Genomic DNA, 17,430 nt, shown 5'->3' on the forward strand with positions numbered 1-17,430 from the left:
TATTTGCATCTTTAATAAATTTTTGAATCGTTTTTTTTTACCATTGTTCTTTGAGGCACTTGATACTGTATGAGTTAGGTTACTACGACGTCTGCCTAACGTCAGGCAAATGTTGGACAAACGTTGGAAGGGAGCTTTGGCCCAACGTGGGCAAACGCTCCTTTCCAACATTCGCCCAACGTTGTGCCAACGCCCCCTACAACATCTGATTAACGGTGGGCCAACATTTCCTTCCAACGTCTGATTAACGCTGGCCCAATGTTGGGCCAACACTTCATTCCAACGTCTGTCTAACACCGTTGGACAGTCACCGACACCGACACCGCACATTCCACTGTTGGACCAGCCTATGTCTACAAACCAAATGTCTACAAACCGTTGGCCCGCCGGGACAAAATGACTTTGGCCCAACGTTGGTTTTTGACTTTGGCTCAACGACATTGCTGACGTTGCTCCAACGTTGCTCCAACATTGTTGTGTAAGCTGGGCAGCAGCTGGCAGCCAACGTGTTATTGAGATCAGTTCAACAACAGTTTATGTGAGTTTGTTGTTTTCTGAAGTGAATCATTCCGTTTGAAGAAACAATGTAATTTCCAATCAGCAGCCATGTTGTAGACCCTGATGTAGATCGATAATACTTGAATCATCAATTTTATGGTACTTTGGATGGTGGTTCAATGTATAGGGTTGAAAGTTTGATTTTTTAAATAGTAAATCTATACATACTATAAGAGAGATGTTTGTCTGTCTGTGTGTATGTGTGTGTCGCCATTTTTCTCAGGAATGGGTGAACAGACCTTATCTTCGTCAAACCTTCAGAGGTTCACACCCTTGGTATTCTGGAAGCAGGAATTCCACAGCAAGATGTTCCAAGACATTTCAAATACCACAGGAACACTATTGAATTGTTAAAGTATTTACCATTATTAGCTTGTTTTGACAGATCCAAGTTAAGATGTTCTTTAAGGTCACTTCAAGCAAAAGACTCTCTAACAATACACCATTCAATATTTATGCTGGCAGATGTGATGTAGCTAATGCAGTATTGATTTACACCCCATTTACATTCACATGAGGCCCAGAAAAATCCATGTATAACCCATGCAACTCCCATACCCAGCCCACATGGGGTAGCCCACGAAAAACCCATGCCCTGCCCACATGGGCTAGCCCACGAAAAACCCATGCACTGCCCACTTTTGAAACCCTACTGGCACCTGGGTGGAGCCTATGGACAAATACAGCTGAGGCCTACGTGTGGAGACACATATGGGACCCACAAGTTAGCCCACATAGGACTCATATGGAACCTGGCTGTACGTGCTGGCTGGGTACACACACACACACACACACACACACACACACACACACACACACACACACACACACACACACACACACACACACACACACACACACACACACACACACACACACACACACCACAAATACGTTCCTCATAACTAAGAATAAGATAAATCTTAGAATTATTTGCAGAAATGCTCGAAATAAGTCACTAAATTGACATGATTTCATTCAAACAAGGTAGGAATCTTCCAAATCCCACACAACATCTTGCCTGTTCTCTCACTGCCCGGCTCACGGTCGTTGCTGCTGCAGTCAGTTCACTTGTCCGAGATGTCCGCACATCCAATCCCAGTGTACTTGCGCTGAGCACAGCATAGAATGCACCGCCATAACCAATGTCCACAATGAGATCTCCATGTCCAGGCACATTGATAGTTACATCTGCAAATCACATGAGAAGTGATGTTCAAGAAACCCCAAGATTTATAACATTGTATCAATGCTACTCCAAATTACTGGCGAATTCACTAAAGGAAGTTTCGGAACAAATGTACGACATTCATAAATTCCTTCTATATTTCTGTCTGACTTTTTGTGAATCACTAACCTGTATTCTCCCTGGTGGTCATGTGACTGCAAGAAAAGAATGGTGGACCAAGTAGTTTTTTTTCCAGTTTCAGGCTGTTCTTCCTCGCTAAAGTTCATTGTACATATATTGATCCAGTGCGATAAAACACACATACTTGATACTGACTATTTACAACTACGTATGTATCATTGCAAGATAAGCCAGGTGTAGGCTTAACTAGGGTTATAAGTGGCTGGCTTAAGATCTTAGGATCTTGAGTTTGAGCCCCTGTCGGCCTTTGAATTAACACTAGGTGGGTTGACTCAGCCTGTTGGCAAAATGAGTACCAGCTTACTGGTAAGGGGAAAAGGTCAGGTCGGCTAGGTTACATTCTTATATGTACAGTAGCCTGCAAATATATTCAGCCCCTACCAATAATGCCACATTTAGATGAATTACTAATCATGTAAAAACAATATTTCCAAGTGAACTTTTTAACCTGAAGAGGACAAACTAAACACATAGTTTAAGGAGGTTACATGTCAGGAATACCTGCAAAATATGTACAAATCAAAATTCGTTGGTTGCAAAAGTATTCAGCCCCTTAGGTCAGAACTTGGTGGAAGCACCTTTTCCAGAAATGACTGTGATGAGTCTTTTTGGGTAGCTCTCTACCAGCTTTGCACAGTGATGATGAAATCTTTGCCCATTCTTCACGTCAAAACTGCTCTCGTTCTGCCACTCGGTGGACTGCAATCTTCAAGTCTCTCCATAAATGGTCAATTGGGTTCAAGTCAGGACTTTGACTGGGCCACTCAAGAAAAAAAATTCTCCTTATTCAGCCACTTCGGTGTGGCTTTAGCTTTGTGCTTCAGATCATTGTTCTGCTGAAATGTGAATTTCAGATTCATGGCTGAATCAAGTAAGTTTTCATCAAGGATTCTCCTGTACTCTGCACCATCCATTGTCCCTTCTATCCTGACAAGCTTGGTAGTTCCTGTTGATGAAAAGCAGCCCCATAACATGATGCTGCCACCACCATGCTTGACAATATGGATGGTGTTGACTGGGTGATGTGAAGTGTTAGTCCTGCACCAGATGTAACGCTTTGAATTTAGACCAAAAAGGCTCAATTTCTATCTGGTCTAAGCACAATACCTTTTCTCCACAAGCCTGCAGTATCATTAAGATGCTTTTTCACAAACTTATACAAGCTTTTAGATGCGTCTTTATCAGAAATGGCTTCTTTCTTGTAACATGTCTATAAATGCCAGCTTTGTGAAGGGAACAGGATATTGTTGATTGATGAACACTGATCCCCATCTCAGACATAGAGACTTGCAGATCTTTCAAAGTCATTGTTGGATTTTACAGTGACATCACAAACCAGCTTCCTTCTTGTCCGGCTGCTGATTTTGGATGGGCGACCTGATCTAGGTAGTGTCTGGGTAGTACGATACGTCTTCCACTTCTTAAAACAGTATTATTGTTATTAAAGCAAGACCAATGGGATTAAAACAAGATCAATGGAAAGACGCATAGAAAGTGAAATTATATTTTTCCATTTCAGATTACAATGTACCAAAAAAAAAAAAACTTCCTATTTCAAGGAAATTATCCAAAATTATATTATCAGGAATTCCTCTTTGTAATAAATATAAGCAATGCATGAAAGACAAAGCTAAGGAGGAAGAGATGAGGAATAGTACTGAGGCTAAGTATGACCACCTCAATGATGAGTTGCACATCCACATTGATGTTTATGCACCACTAGAAGAGGCTTATTGCAGAATGGGTCATTGGGTCAGGCAGTGGAGGAGGTTAAGAAGTATTTGATTCCGGTTGGACAAGAACAGTGCTGCGGTGAAGTAGCTTGAATCGAGGCCTGATCTCGATTACCTTCGGGGTGATTGATTCATTTTGGCAGTGCCAGGACCGGTGATGTGGACACCGTGCCTGGTGTTCATGCTCATCCACCGATCTAAATGGAAAAATGAAATCCACCTCATTCAGCGGTTTATACATCATGCATACGTCGATGTTATGATTGTTGTTTGACCTGTGATTCTTGAACAGTGGTTGTTCAAAACATTTTCGTCTTCAAGAAGAATTGAGGAAAAAAGGCATTAACCGAACTGTTACCTTTTTATTTCGTTACCTTCAAAGTTAAAATGCTTGGGCATTCCCGGTGTGTACCCTGGTTAGAATAGGTACACCGTATCCCTGCGTGTCGTAAGAGGCGACAAAGAGGGTTGGCGTCAGGAAGGGCATCCGGCCATAAAAACATTGCCTCAAAAAGAGAACCATGACAATTACAACGACATATGGGCAGGGTACAGCCCGAAGTGGAAATCGGTTTCTGAGGTTTGGGACATGGAATGTAGGGACAATGACAGGGAGATCAGGAGAAGTGGTGGAAGTATTGGTCAGAAGAAGAGTGGACATATGTTGTGTGCAAGAGACGAGATGGAAGGGAAGTGGTGTGAAAATGGTGAAGGGTAGGCAGGGACAGAAATACAAGTTTGTGTGGCAAGAGTGCCCGGAGGGCGTGAATGGTGTTGGTGTCCTGTTTTCTGAGGAGTTTGTAGACAGTGTGGTGAGTGTGACTAGAGTGAGTGATAGGTTGATGATGGTGAAAATGATGATTGGAAAGCTCTTGGTGAACGTCATCTCGGGATATGCTCCGCAGGTTTGTCGGAGCGATGAAGAGAAGGACATGTTCTGGTGTGCGTTAGAGAAGCTGATGGAAAACGTGAAAGATGAGGAAGTTGTTGTGGTAGGAGGAGACCTAAATGGACATGTGGGAAGGAGTATGGACGGTTTTGAGGGAGTTCATGGGGGTTACGGATATGATGTGAGAAATGGAGAAGGTGAAAGAATTTTGGAGTTTGCTGATGGAGCTGATTTGTTGATTTGTAATACTCAGTTCCAGAAAGGGGATAATAAGCTTGTTACATACACGTCAGGTGGGTCGACGACAACCGTTGACTACCTGATGGTGTGTCGGCGAGATAGGGGGCACCTCCGGGACACAAAGGTGATCCCAGGGGAGGAGGCTGTTTCACAGCACCACTTGGTTGTCTGCGACATGAGGGTGAAAGGTGCGAGGAGAGCTCGGCGGGTGAAGTACCAACCGAGAATGAAGGTGTGGAGGTTGAAAGAGGTGACAGTAAGGGAGGCATTAAAAGAGAGGCTGAGTAGTGTAGAGGATGATTTGGTTGAGCTTGAACGTGTTTGGATGTCAATGAAAGATAGTCTATTGGAGCCGTTGGTGAGGTATGTGGATGGACAAAAGGACCACCGAGGCACTCGGAAACATGGTGGTGGGATGATGAAGTCGGAAAGAGAATTGACGAGAAGAGGAAGAAGTTCAAGGAGTGGCAGAAGGCGAAGGGTACGGGAGCAGAAAAAGCAGAGCATGAAAGTTATACGGCAGCCAGGAAGGCTGCAAAGAAAGAGGTAGCAAAGGCGCAGGAGGCATGCAGGAGAATGTTCGGAGAACGTTTGGATTCGGAAGAGGGTCAGAGAGCGGTATTCAGGATTGCAAAGCAGATAGCGAAAGAGAGGTGTGATGTGATAGGGGTGAGTTGCTTGAAGGATGAAGTGGGACAAATCGTTGTGGACCCAGATGGAATTAAAGGAAGATGGAAAAGATATATGGAAATGCTGTTGAATACAGAGAATGAATGGGATGGCAATATAGAGAGTAACCCAGTTTTAGGACCGGCAGAGAAGATAACTGAGAAGGAAGTTGAGGAAGCGATAAAAGCAATGAAGAGTAGAAAAGCGGGAGGGCTGACGGGAGTTGTGGGAGATATGTTGAAGGCAGCAGGAAGTTGGGGTGTGAAGAGAATGACAGAGATCTGTAATATGGTGGTGAAAGAAGGCCGCATTCCAGTGGATTTGGAACTGAGTACCCTCGTCCCTCTATACAAGGGGAAAGGTGACCCTCTGGAGTGTGGCTCGTACCGAGCGATAAAGTTATTGGAGCATGGAATGAAGGTATTGGAAAGGGTGTTGGAGAGGAGGATAAGGAAGAAGGTGAAGAGCGACGAAATGCAGTTTGGATTTATGCCAGGAAGAGGAACGACAGACGCGCTCTTTATTGTGAGGCAGTTGCAGGAGAAGTACATGGAGAAGAGGAAGAAGTTGTTTCTTGGGTTTATTGATCTGGAGAAAGCATTCGATAGGGTTCCACGCGAAGTATTGACATGGGCATTGAGGAAGTTAGAAGTGGAGGAATGGTTGATCAGAGTAGTTATGGCAATGTACAAAAGAGCGCGCACAGCTATAAGGACGAAGGACGGGAACAGTGGTGAGTTTGAGGTGAAGGTGGGAGTGCATCAGGGGTCGGTACTAAGTCCACTACTATTTGTAGCTGTGATGGAGGTGCTGGCTCAGAAGGTAAAGGAGGGTTTACCGTAGGAGTTGTTGTATGCAGATGATCTGGTGTTGATTGCGGAAAGTATGGATGGACTGAAGGAAAAGATGAACAAGTGGAAGGAATGTATGGAGACAAAAGGTCTGAAGGTGAATATAGGAAAGACGAAGGTGATGGCAAGTGGTAAAGCATGTGGTGAGGTGGAAAGAACTAGGAAGTGGCCATGTGCTGTGTGCAGGAAGGGTGTCGGAGTGAACTCCATTCAATGTACAATGTGCCCTGAGTGCAGTGGTGTTGTCTAGTTTTTTGTAGTGGGTTTTCTGTGATTTTTCCCTTCCAGCCTCATAGTCACCCGTCCCAGAGCGACGCGCCCCGGAGCGACACCCGTCCTGAAGCGACACCCCATAAGCACCACCACACTCACTAATGCATACAGTCAGTGCTTCTTAACACAGAGGCGGTGAATTTTCTCAAATCAAATCAAATTTTATTCATATAGTGCATTTTATGAATGAAAGTTATTTATATAGCGCATTTTATGAATGAAAGTGTGAAAGTTCTGTCACGAAACTATGTTGTTACGTATCCTCGCGCATTTTAAAGTGGGTATACGGAAACCCTGGACCTTTCCTAGTGGGTATACGGCGTATACCTGCGTATCACGTAGACTACACCACTGCCTGAGTGGGTTCATCAAAAATGTAGTGGTCTGAGAGGGTCATTAACCAGTGTGGCAGCTACATTCAAATGTAAGGTGTGCACAGAGGGAGCTGCAGATGGAGGAAATGTTGAGTTGGATCTTGGAGACGGCGTGAAGCTGGAAGGTGTGAAAACATTTTGCTACCTCGGAGACATGCTGAATGGAGAAGGTGGATCAGACTCGGCAATGGTTGCAAGAGTGAGATGTGCATGGAAGAAGTTTCGGGAACTGAGGGGCGTGCTGATGAGGAGGGGAGTGTCGTTGAAGCTGAAGGGAAAGGTGTATGCTGCATGTGTGAGAAGTGTTATGATTTATGGGAGCGAGACATGGGTAATGAACATAGAGCAGCAACGAAGGCTGGAAAGTGTGGAAATGCGAATGGTTCGGTGGATGTGTGGAGTATCATTGAGAGAGAGGAAGACAAATGATGAATTGCGAAAGATGATGGGAATAGAGCCAGTGATTGATGCTGTGAAGAGGAACAGGTTGAGATGGTTTGGTCATGTGTTGAGGAAGGATGAAAGTGACTGGTTGAGAAGAGTGATGGAAATGAATGTAGAAGGAAGTTGAGGACGGGGAAGACCGAGAAAGACTTGGCTTAAGATGGTGGAAGAAGAAATGCGGGCAAGGGGGTTAACAAGGATAGATGCAGAAAATAGGGCAAAACGGAGAAGATTGTCATGGGGACCGCAAGGCTAACCCCTGCTCTAGCAGGGAAAATGGTCTTAAAATAAATGTTGTTGTTGTTGTTGTTGTAATAAATATAAGCAATAAATTTGTATTTTTCATGCCAGAATTGATGACAGCAAGCCATCATTGCCTATTGAATTCAAATAATATTTCTGTCAGGAAATTTAACTCTAAAGTTACATTTCTCCTTTAACTGAGCAATTCTCTTTCATGTAAAATGATGAGAACATGAAAAGGACATGAAGTCGAGCCAGAGCCCATTGTCAGGCTTGCCTGAGATTAGATTTCTCAGGCTTCTCGACAACCAAACTGTGGTTTCAACCAGTGTCGAGTGTGCTCCTGGAACATATTTATCTGACTATTCATCCAGTGATAAGGCAGAGTGTCTGTATGTGAGATTTGCAGAATTGGCATGTTTTCATGTCTTGTCCCCTGCTAGCAACTCACATGTTACGTTATTGTTTTACAGGTAGGTTAGGATGAGACATGTGTGACTATACTGTTGAATAGCATATAAGAGTTTCCACATGGGTTCATTAGAGGCTACACGCAGATGAAACAATGATGGCTGTCTCATTTGTGTGTGTGTCTTCTTGTGAGTCCATGTTTTGTTATGTCTTGTGTCAGTTCGGCAGTCTCAGATCCCTCAGATTAGATCTCAGTCTCAGATCAGATGTCCCTCAGATCGGCAGTCTGCGGTCTCCTCACTCTCTGCAGACCTGGACAAAATCACAGACTGGTCAAACAAGTGGAACATGACTTTCAATCCTGACAAATCTCACACACTTACGATGTCTCTCCGAAAAAACCGAACGGACAACCCTCCCATCTACTTTCTCAACAATCCTCTCCAAGAAGTTCTGTCACTCAAGCTTTTGGGTCTCACTATCTGCCATGATTTTTCCTGGGAAAACCACATTTACAGGCTGGCCTCCAAAGCCAGTCGCCGAATGGGCATCCTCCGTCGTGCGAAGTCCTTCCTTGGCACACCTGAGCTCCTCACCACATACATGACTTTCATCCGCAGCTCAATGGAATACTGTTCTCCCCTCCTGGCCGGTGCTCCTGCCTCACACCTTGCTCGGCTTCACGCTGTTGAAACCAAAGCTTTCAGAATCATTGGAATCTCCCGCGATGAAGCTAACTCCGAAGGGCTTTTCACTCACTCACTGCAGACAGGTTGGTGGTCTTTCAGTCTTCTACCAACTCCTTTCCGGCCTAGCACCCCCAGCTCTGTCTGTGCTGTGTCCCCCAAATATTCCTACAGGTCGCACAAGATCTGCCAGCAACCCTCTTCTGGTGAAATTGCCAAAATCAAGACTCTCTGCTCACCTTCACTCCTTTATTCCTCTTTACTCCCGCCTCTGGAACAAACTCCCACCCTCTCTTCAATCCCACTCCTCCATCCAGGTCTTTAAAACAGCTGTTCACCACCATCTCTTATCATCTCCCCCATCCAAAACCTTGATATTTTCTACCCTGGTTATTTCACTCCAGATCCACCTTTTTTGAAATATCGACTTCTTTCCTGGAAGTTCTAGCAGTGTTCATGTGTTTTATAACTCTTCCCCCCTGCCTTCCCAATTCCCATGCCTCCTCCCCCCAAGCCCTCTCCCTCCCACAGATCTTCCGATGTCCCTGTTCTCTGCTGTTGTACTTGTGTGCTAACCTCTACCTCCCCATCTTGTCTCCCGCTCCCTTTATTGTATGTTTTGTGTGTCCGTTTTTGTCCCCCCATCGCACCGCGAAGCGAAAGGGGGACTATGGTTTTCCCCTTCGTCCTTGTGTCCGTCCGTCTGTCCGTCCGTCCGTGTGTGTGTGTGTACATGTGTGCGTGCGTAAGCGAAGGACCGCATTCGAATTTGGTGTGCGGGTGCAACCCACGTCAAAATCCAAGATGGCCGCCGCCATGTATGTCTGACGCCATGTATGTCTGAACCTTGTGAGCGGAATATCTTGAAAAATAAGCGAAGTACAACCTTCTAATCTGGTGTGTAGGTGTATCTAGGCATAACGAAGAAACCTATTGAAAATTGGGTCGCCACGTCAAATCCAAGATGGCCGCCGCCATGTATGTCTGAACCTTGTGAGCAGAATATCTTGAAAAATAAGCGAAATACCAACTTCTAATCAGGTGTGTGGGTGTATCTAGGCATAAGGAAGAAACCTATTGAAAATTGGGTCGCCACGTCAAAATCCAAGATGGCCTCCACCATATAAATGTCTGAACCTTGTGAGTGAAATATCTTGAAAAATAAACGAACTACTAACTTCTAATCTGTTGTGTGGGTGTATCTACGCATAAGGGAGAACTCTATTTAAAATTGGGTCGCCACGTCAAAATCCAAGATGGCCACAGCCATGTATGTCTGAACCTTGTGAGCGGAATATCTTGAAAAATAAGCGAAGTACCAACTTCTAATCTGGTGTGTAGGTGTGTCTAGGCATAAGGAAGAAACCTATTGAAAATTGGGTCGCCACGTCAAAATCCAAGATGGCCGCCTTGCGTCTGCCACTTTGTCAACTCACATCACTTCACCGACGGGGAACCTGGGCGTAACGCTTGTTTTTTTTTTGTGATTGCTATTATCTCTTACACGAGCCTCGATCTTGTATACAAAAAAAAAATACCCAAAATTTTTTTGTTATGTTGATGAGGTTGGTTGTGCAATTTCTTGGCAAGGGATATACTGGGTGGTTTGTCATTGCTTTCTCAGCAGTATCGGGCAGGAATTTGGAATTTGGCCATGGTACAGGATATAGCTCGCCTGCTCTTCATGAAGAACACAGTGGGATATTTTACCTTTGACCAGCTTATGTCAACAGATGGTACACCCAGGTTGACATCCATCCGAGGATTAAAATTGAACTTGTTATGTTCGAACAAAACACCCATGAACTCGAACTTGTTCTGTAACTTATCATAATAAAACCATGTACAAAGTTTCAGTTGAATATGTTAAAGGGTATGGGGCAAAAAAAATCTGAAAAACCACTGGTGTGACGGACGGACGGACAGACGAGCAGCTAACCTATAGCCCTCTCCAGTAAAACCGTTATAGTGTAGCAGCATAGCAAACCTGTTGTGCATTTTGTGATACAAGCACCAAATTTGGCACAAATGTACATTAATATGTTGCGAACATTTTCAGATATTGGGCCACTTGAAATTCCGTAATTTTTTTTTTCAAATTTTTTCAAATTTCGTAATTTCAAATTTTTCGGGTGACACCGTCACAATTTCGGTCTTCGAGGCCGGCCGATATAGTGGGGCGGCTTAGCCCAAATATTCAAAAGAATTGTGCATTTTGTGATACAAGCACCAAATTTGGCACAAATGTACATTAATATGTTGCGAACATTGTGTGGTCAGCAATGAAGACGAGAGTCTGAATTACATGTATGCAAAAGACCTTGTGAACCAGTGAAGCAAATACACGGGTAAGCATGAATTAAATCTAGGGCATGATATAATTTCCATGATGTTTACCTCTACACTCAATGGTGGAAGGAGGTAATGTTTTGATCCCAGCTTGTCTGTATGTCTATTTGTCTGTTAGTCCACAAAATTCCAGACAAAGCTTGTAGTAGTGGTAGTTGTAGTTGTAGTGGTAGTGGTGATAACAGAAATTGTTATATAGAACTGAACTTATATTATTATTATATGCAGAAAATAACTTCATTTCTATATGCCCTGCAGTGGACAGGTTAATTGGTTTATGCACTGAAGGGGTCACCCTGGTGTGCACTGCTGTGTTCTGCCTCACTGAGTTGTTCAGGTATGATGTACTCAGCACAAGCTTCCGGTCGGCCCGGAGGTGGGGGTGCGGGGCCTGTCACGGAACGTCAAAACAAACGGCCTGCCGGGGCCGCCCAAAAGTCGGGCGTGAGGGGCGCGTCCACTAATGGAACGCCTCTCGCTTCCCAGATCGAGGGCCACGTGGTCAGGAGAACCTCGTCCCTTCCGGTCACACTTTGCCTATCGGCCGGCCTCGAAGACCGAAATTGTGACGGTGTCACCCGAAAAATTTGAAATTACGAAATTTGAAAAAATTTGAAAAAAAAAATTACGGAATTTCAAGTGGCCCAATATCTGAAAATGTTCGCAACATATTAATGTACATTTGTGCCAAATTTGGTGCTTGTTTCACAAAATGCACAATTCTTTTGAATATTTGGGCTAAGCCACCCCACTATTAGTGGACTAATAATTAAAGACGTTTGCATTCAGGGCAACTTGAATCACTCAGAGACCAAGTGACTTCATGTGCGTTTTGAATAAGTAAATGGGGACTGGGAGGGAGAACAAAGGACACAAAATAATTTATTTACAGTGTATTAAGAAACATTTGCACCACGGGTATCGGACAACAGAATCGACTATTGTCCCCTAATGTGTTAACGATGTTCTATCGAAACGACGCAAATTGACTTGAGGGCACGGCTTGCACAACCAACACGGCGGTGACGTAAATCGGAACTTGTTTATGCATCAGGAAGAAGATAAGTGGTTGAGGCTCGTATATTGCCACAATTAGGCTGCTCATGGTCACTTGAGAGTTGCAGGATTGTGCGGGAACTGCATATCTCGCGGGATTGTGACAGGTGACCGTGATGGGCTATGACATGTAGGAGCCATGCTTTTGCTTTTTTGATCACGGTTTCTGAACATTCTTACATGTTGGGATCGGGAGGAGCGCTCGTCATGCTCCACTCCACACATTTTGATTTATATATCATGATTTATATATTATTTATATATCATTTTGATTTATATATCATGATTTATATATCATTTATATATCATTTTGATTTATATGTCATGATTTATATATCATTTATGTATCATTTTGATTTATATATCATGATTTATATATCATTTATACTATCGTGACTCGGCGCGCTCCGCACGCCTCACCACACGTCGTTTCAGAGGGGTAGGCATCTTTGACCATTTTGGTGTCTTTTGGGTCTTCATGGTGTTTTGGGTCTTCAGGGCCATTTGGGTCTTCAGGGTCTTTTTGATCCACTGGGCCTTTAAGGGTATTTTGGGTCTTTGAGGTGTTTTGGGTCTTCAGGGTCTTCAGGGTCTTTTGGGTCTTCAGGGTCTTTTGGGTCTTTTGGGTCTTCAGGGTCTTTTGGGTCTTTGGTGTCTTTAGAGGCTTTTGGGTCTGCCCGGTCTTCAGGGGATTTTTGGGTCTTCGGGGAAATTTTGGGTCTTCGGGGTGCTTTGTGTCTTCAAGGTGTTTTGGGTCTTCGTGGTGTTTTGGGTTTTCGGGGTGCTTCGGGTCTTTGGGGTGCTTCGGGTCTTCGGGGTGCTTTGGGTCTTCCGGGGGGATTTGGGTCCTCGGGGTGCTTTGGGTCTTCGGGGTGCTTTGGGTATTCGGGGTGCTTTGGGTCTTCGGGGTGTTTTGGGTCTTTGGGGTGTTTTGGGTCTTCGGGGTGCTTTGGGTCTTCGGGGTGTTTTGGGTCTTTGGGGTGTTTTGGGTCTTCGGGGTGTTTTGGGTCTTCGCGGTGTTTTGGGTCTTCGGGGTGTTTTGGGTCTTCGGGGTGTTTTGGGTCTTCGGGGTGTTTTTGTTCTTCGGGGTGTTTTGGGTCTTCGGGGTGTTTTTGTTCTTCGGGGTGTTTTGGTTCTTCGGGGTGTTTTGGGTCTTCGGGGTGTTTTGGGTCTTCGGGGTGCTTTGGGTCTTCGGGGTGCTTTGGGTCTTCGGGCTGCTTTGGGTCTTCGGGGTGTTTTGGGTCTTTGGGGTGTTTTGGGTCTTCGTTGTGTTTTGGATATTCGGGGTGTTTTTGGTCTTTGGGGTGTTTTGGGTCTTCGGGGTGTTTTTGTTCTTCGGGGTGTTTTTGTTCTTCGGGGTGTTTTGGGTCTTCGGGGTGTTTTGGGTCTTCGGGGTGTTTTGGGTCTTCGGGGTGCTTTGGGTCTTCGGGGTGCTTTGGGTCTTCGGGGTGCTTTGGGTCTTCGGGGTGCTTTGGGTCTTCGGGGTGCTTTGGGTCTTCGGGCTGCTTTGGGTCTTCGGGGTGTTTTGGGTCTTTGGGGTGTTTTGGGTCTTCGGGGTGCTTTGGGTCTTCAGGGTGCTTTGGGTCTTCGGGGTGCTTTGGGTCTTCGGGGTGCTTTGGGTCTTCGGGCTGCTTTGGGTCTTCGGGCTGCTTTGGGTCTTCGGGGTGTTTTGGGTCTTTGGGGTGTTTTGGGTCTTCGTTGTGTTTTGGGTTTTCGGGGTGTTTTGGGTCTTTGGGGTGTTTTGGGTCTTCGGGGTGTTTTGGGTCTTCGGGGTGTTTTTGTTCTTCGGGGTGTTTTGGGTCTTCGGGGTGTTTTGGGTCTTCGGGGTGTTTTGGGTCTTCGGGGTGCTTTGGGTCTTCTGGGTGCTTTGGGTCTTCGGGGTGCTTTGGGTCTTCGGGGTGCTTTGGGTCTTCGGGGTGCTTTGGGTCTTCGGGCTGCTTTGGGTCTTCAGGGTGTTTTGGGTCTTCGGGGTGTTTTGGGTCTTCGTTGTGTTTTGGGTCTTCGGGGTGTTTTGGGTCTTTGGGGTGTTTTGGGTCTTCGGGGTGTTTTGGGTCTTCGGGGTGTTTTGGGTCTTTGGGGTGTTTTGGGTCTTCGGGGTGTTTTGGGTCTTCGGGGTGTTTTGGGTCTTCGGGGTGTTTTGGGTCTTCGGGGTGTTTTCGGTCTTCGCGGTGTTTTGGGTCTTCGGGGTGTTTTGGGTCTTCGGGGTGTTTTGGGTCTTTGGGGTCTTTTGGGGTTTTGGGGTCTTTTGGGTTTTTGGGTATTCAGTGTCTTTTGAGCCTCAGGACCTTGAAGGGTATTTTGGGTCTTTGGGGTGTTTTGGGTCTTTGGGGTCTTTGGGGGCCTAAAGGGTATGCTGGGTCTTTGGGGGTCTTGGTGGTCTGAAGGGTCTTGGGGGAATTAAAGGGTCGTCAAAGGTCTGAGGGGTCTCAGCAGTCTTAACGCAATTAAGAGGGTTAATTAAGAGGGTGGTATTTTATTTATATGCAACGAAAACTTCTTCTTCTTCAAACATACATACATACATACATACATACATACATACATACATACATACATACCAAACCATATACGTTTGCTCTATTATAATAAAGATATCATTTTTATTTATATATCATGATTTATATATCATTTATATATCATTTTGATTTATATATCATGATTGATATATCATTTATATATCATTTTGATTGATATATCATTTATATATCATGATTTATATATCATTTATATGTCATTTTGATTCATATATCATGATTTATATATCATTTATATATCATTTTTATTTATGTTTCATGATTTATATATCATTTATATATCATTTTGATTTATATATCATGATTGATATATCATTTATATATCATTTTTATTTATGTTTCATGATTTATATATCATTTATATATCATTTTGATTTATATATCATGATTGATATATCATTTATATATCATTTTGATTTATATATCATGATTGATATATCATTTATATGTCATTTTGATTCATATGTCATGATTTATATATCATTTATATATCATTTTTATTTATGTTTCATGATTTATATATCATGATTGATATATCATTTATGTATCATTTTGATTTATATATCATGATTTATATATCATTTATATATCATTTTTATTTATGTTTCATGATTTATATATCATTTATATATCATTTTGATTTATATATCATGATTGATATATCATTTATATATCATTTTGATTTATATATCATGATTGATATATCATTTATGTATCATTTTGATTTATATATCATGATTTATATATCATTTATATATCATTTTTATTTATGTTTCATGATTTATATATCATTTATATATCATTTTGATTTATATATCATGATTGATATATCATTTATATATCATTTTGATTTATATATCATGATTGATATATCATTTATATGTCATTTTGATTCATATGTCATGATTTATATATCATTTATATATCATTTTTATTTATGTTTCATGATTTATATATCATTTATATATCATTTTGATTTATATATCATGATTGATATATCATTTATATATCATTTTGATTTATATATCATGATTGATATATCATTTATGTATCATTTTGATTTGTATATCATGATTTACCTATCATTTATGTATCATTTTGATTTTTTTTATCATGATTTACCTATCATTTATATATCATTTTTATTTATATATCATGATTTATATATCATTTAGATACCATTTTGATTTATATATCATTTATATATCATTTTGATTCATATATCATGATTGATATATCATTTATGTATCATTTTGATTTATATATATCATGATTTACCTATCATTTATATATCATTTTTATTTATATATCATGATTTATATATCATTTATATATCATTTTGATTTATGTCATGATTTATATATCATGATTGATATATCATTTATACATCATTTTGATTTATATATCATGATTTATATATCATTTATATATCATTTTGATTTATATATAATTTATACATCATTTATATATCATTTTTATTTATATATCATGATTTATATATCATTTATATATCATTTTTATTTATATATCATGACTTATATATCATGATTTATATATCATTTATATATCATTTTGATTTATGCCATGATTTATATATCATGATTGATATATCATTTATATATCATTTTGATTTATACATCATTTATATGTCATTTTTATTCATATATCATGATTTATATATCATTTACATATCATTTTGATTTATGTCATGATTTATACATCATGACTGATATATCATTTATACATCATTTTGATTTATATATAATTTATACATCATTTATATATCATTTTTATTTATATATCATGATTTATATATCATTTATATATCATTTATATATCATTTTGATTTATATATAATTTATACATCATTTATATATCATTTTGATTTATATATAATTTATACATCATTTATATATCATTTTGATTTATATATAATTTATACATCATTTATATATCATTTTGATTTATATATAATTTATACATCATTTATATATCATTTTGATTTATATATAATTTATACATCATTTATATATCATTTTTATTTATATATCATGATTTATATATCATTTATATATCATTTATATATCATTTTTATTTATATATCATGACTTATATATCATGATTTATATATCATTTATATATCATTTTGATTTATGTCATGATTTATATATCATGATTGATATATCATTTATATATCATTTTGATTTATACATCATTTATATGTCATTTTTATTCATATATCATGATTTATATATCATTTATATATCATTTTGATTTATGTCATGATTTATACATCATGACTGATATATCATTTATACATCATTTTGATTTATATATCATGATTTAGATATCATTTATATATCATTTTGATTTATATATCATTTATACATCATTTATATATCATTTTGATTTATATATCATGATTTATATATTATTCATATATCATTTTGATTTATATATCATATATATATATATATTGTTACAGACACGACTTTGATGTTATGGTGGGCCGAGCGGAATGGCCGCCGTGTCCGCACAAGTTACCCGATTATACTCGAACGTTGACTAAGTCGCGCTATGCTAAATCAATGATGGAAAAGACACAACGGCTGGATTAAAATGACACGACACCAAGGGTTCAGTTCTCAAGACCTCCGGAGGAGGTTATATTAGGGCGGAAGGTCAGATTACAACGACAAGAGGGACAGCATAGGAAGATAGGCACTTAGACACAGTCTTATCTAGCCCCGA

At 40.9% G+C, this 17,430-nt stretch overlaps 1 protein-coding gene across 1 annotated transcript in view; it reads right to left on the minus strand.

The window, feature by feature from the left end:
- L3HYPDH (trans-L-3-hydroxyproline dehydratase) overlaps positions 1–17,430 on the minus strand; it is a 154,766-nt gene that overhangs the window by 93,751 nt on the left and 43,585 nt on the right. The window contains exon 2 of the mRNA XM_068129997.2: positions 1,580–1,749. Coding sequence (XP_067986098.1) covers positions 1,580–1,749 — 170 coding nt within the window. The remainder of the gene's footprint in view (positions 1–1,579; positions 1,750–17,430) is intronic.

This window comes from Myxine glutinosa, chromosome 1 (assembly GCF_964187855.1).
Source record: "Myxine glutinosa chromosome 1, kmMyxGlut1.1, whole genome shotgun sequence".
NCBI classification, from domain to species: domain Eukaryota; kingdom Metazoa; phylum Chordata; class Myxini; order Myxiniformes; family Myxinidae; genus Myxine; species Myxine glutinosa.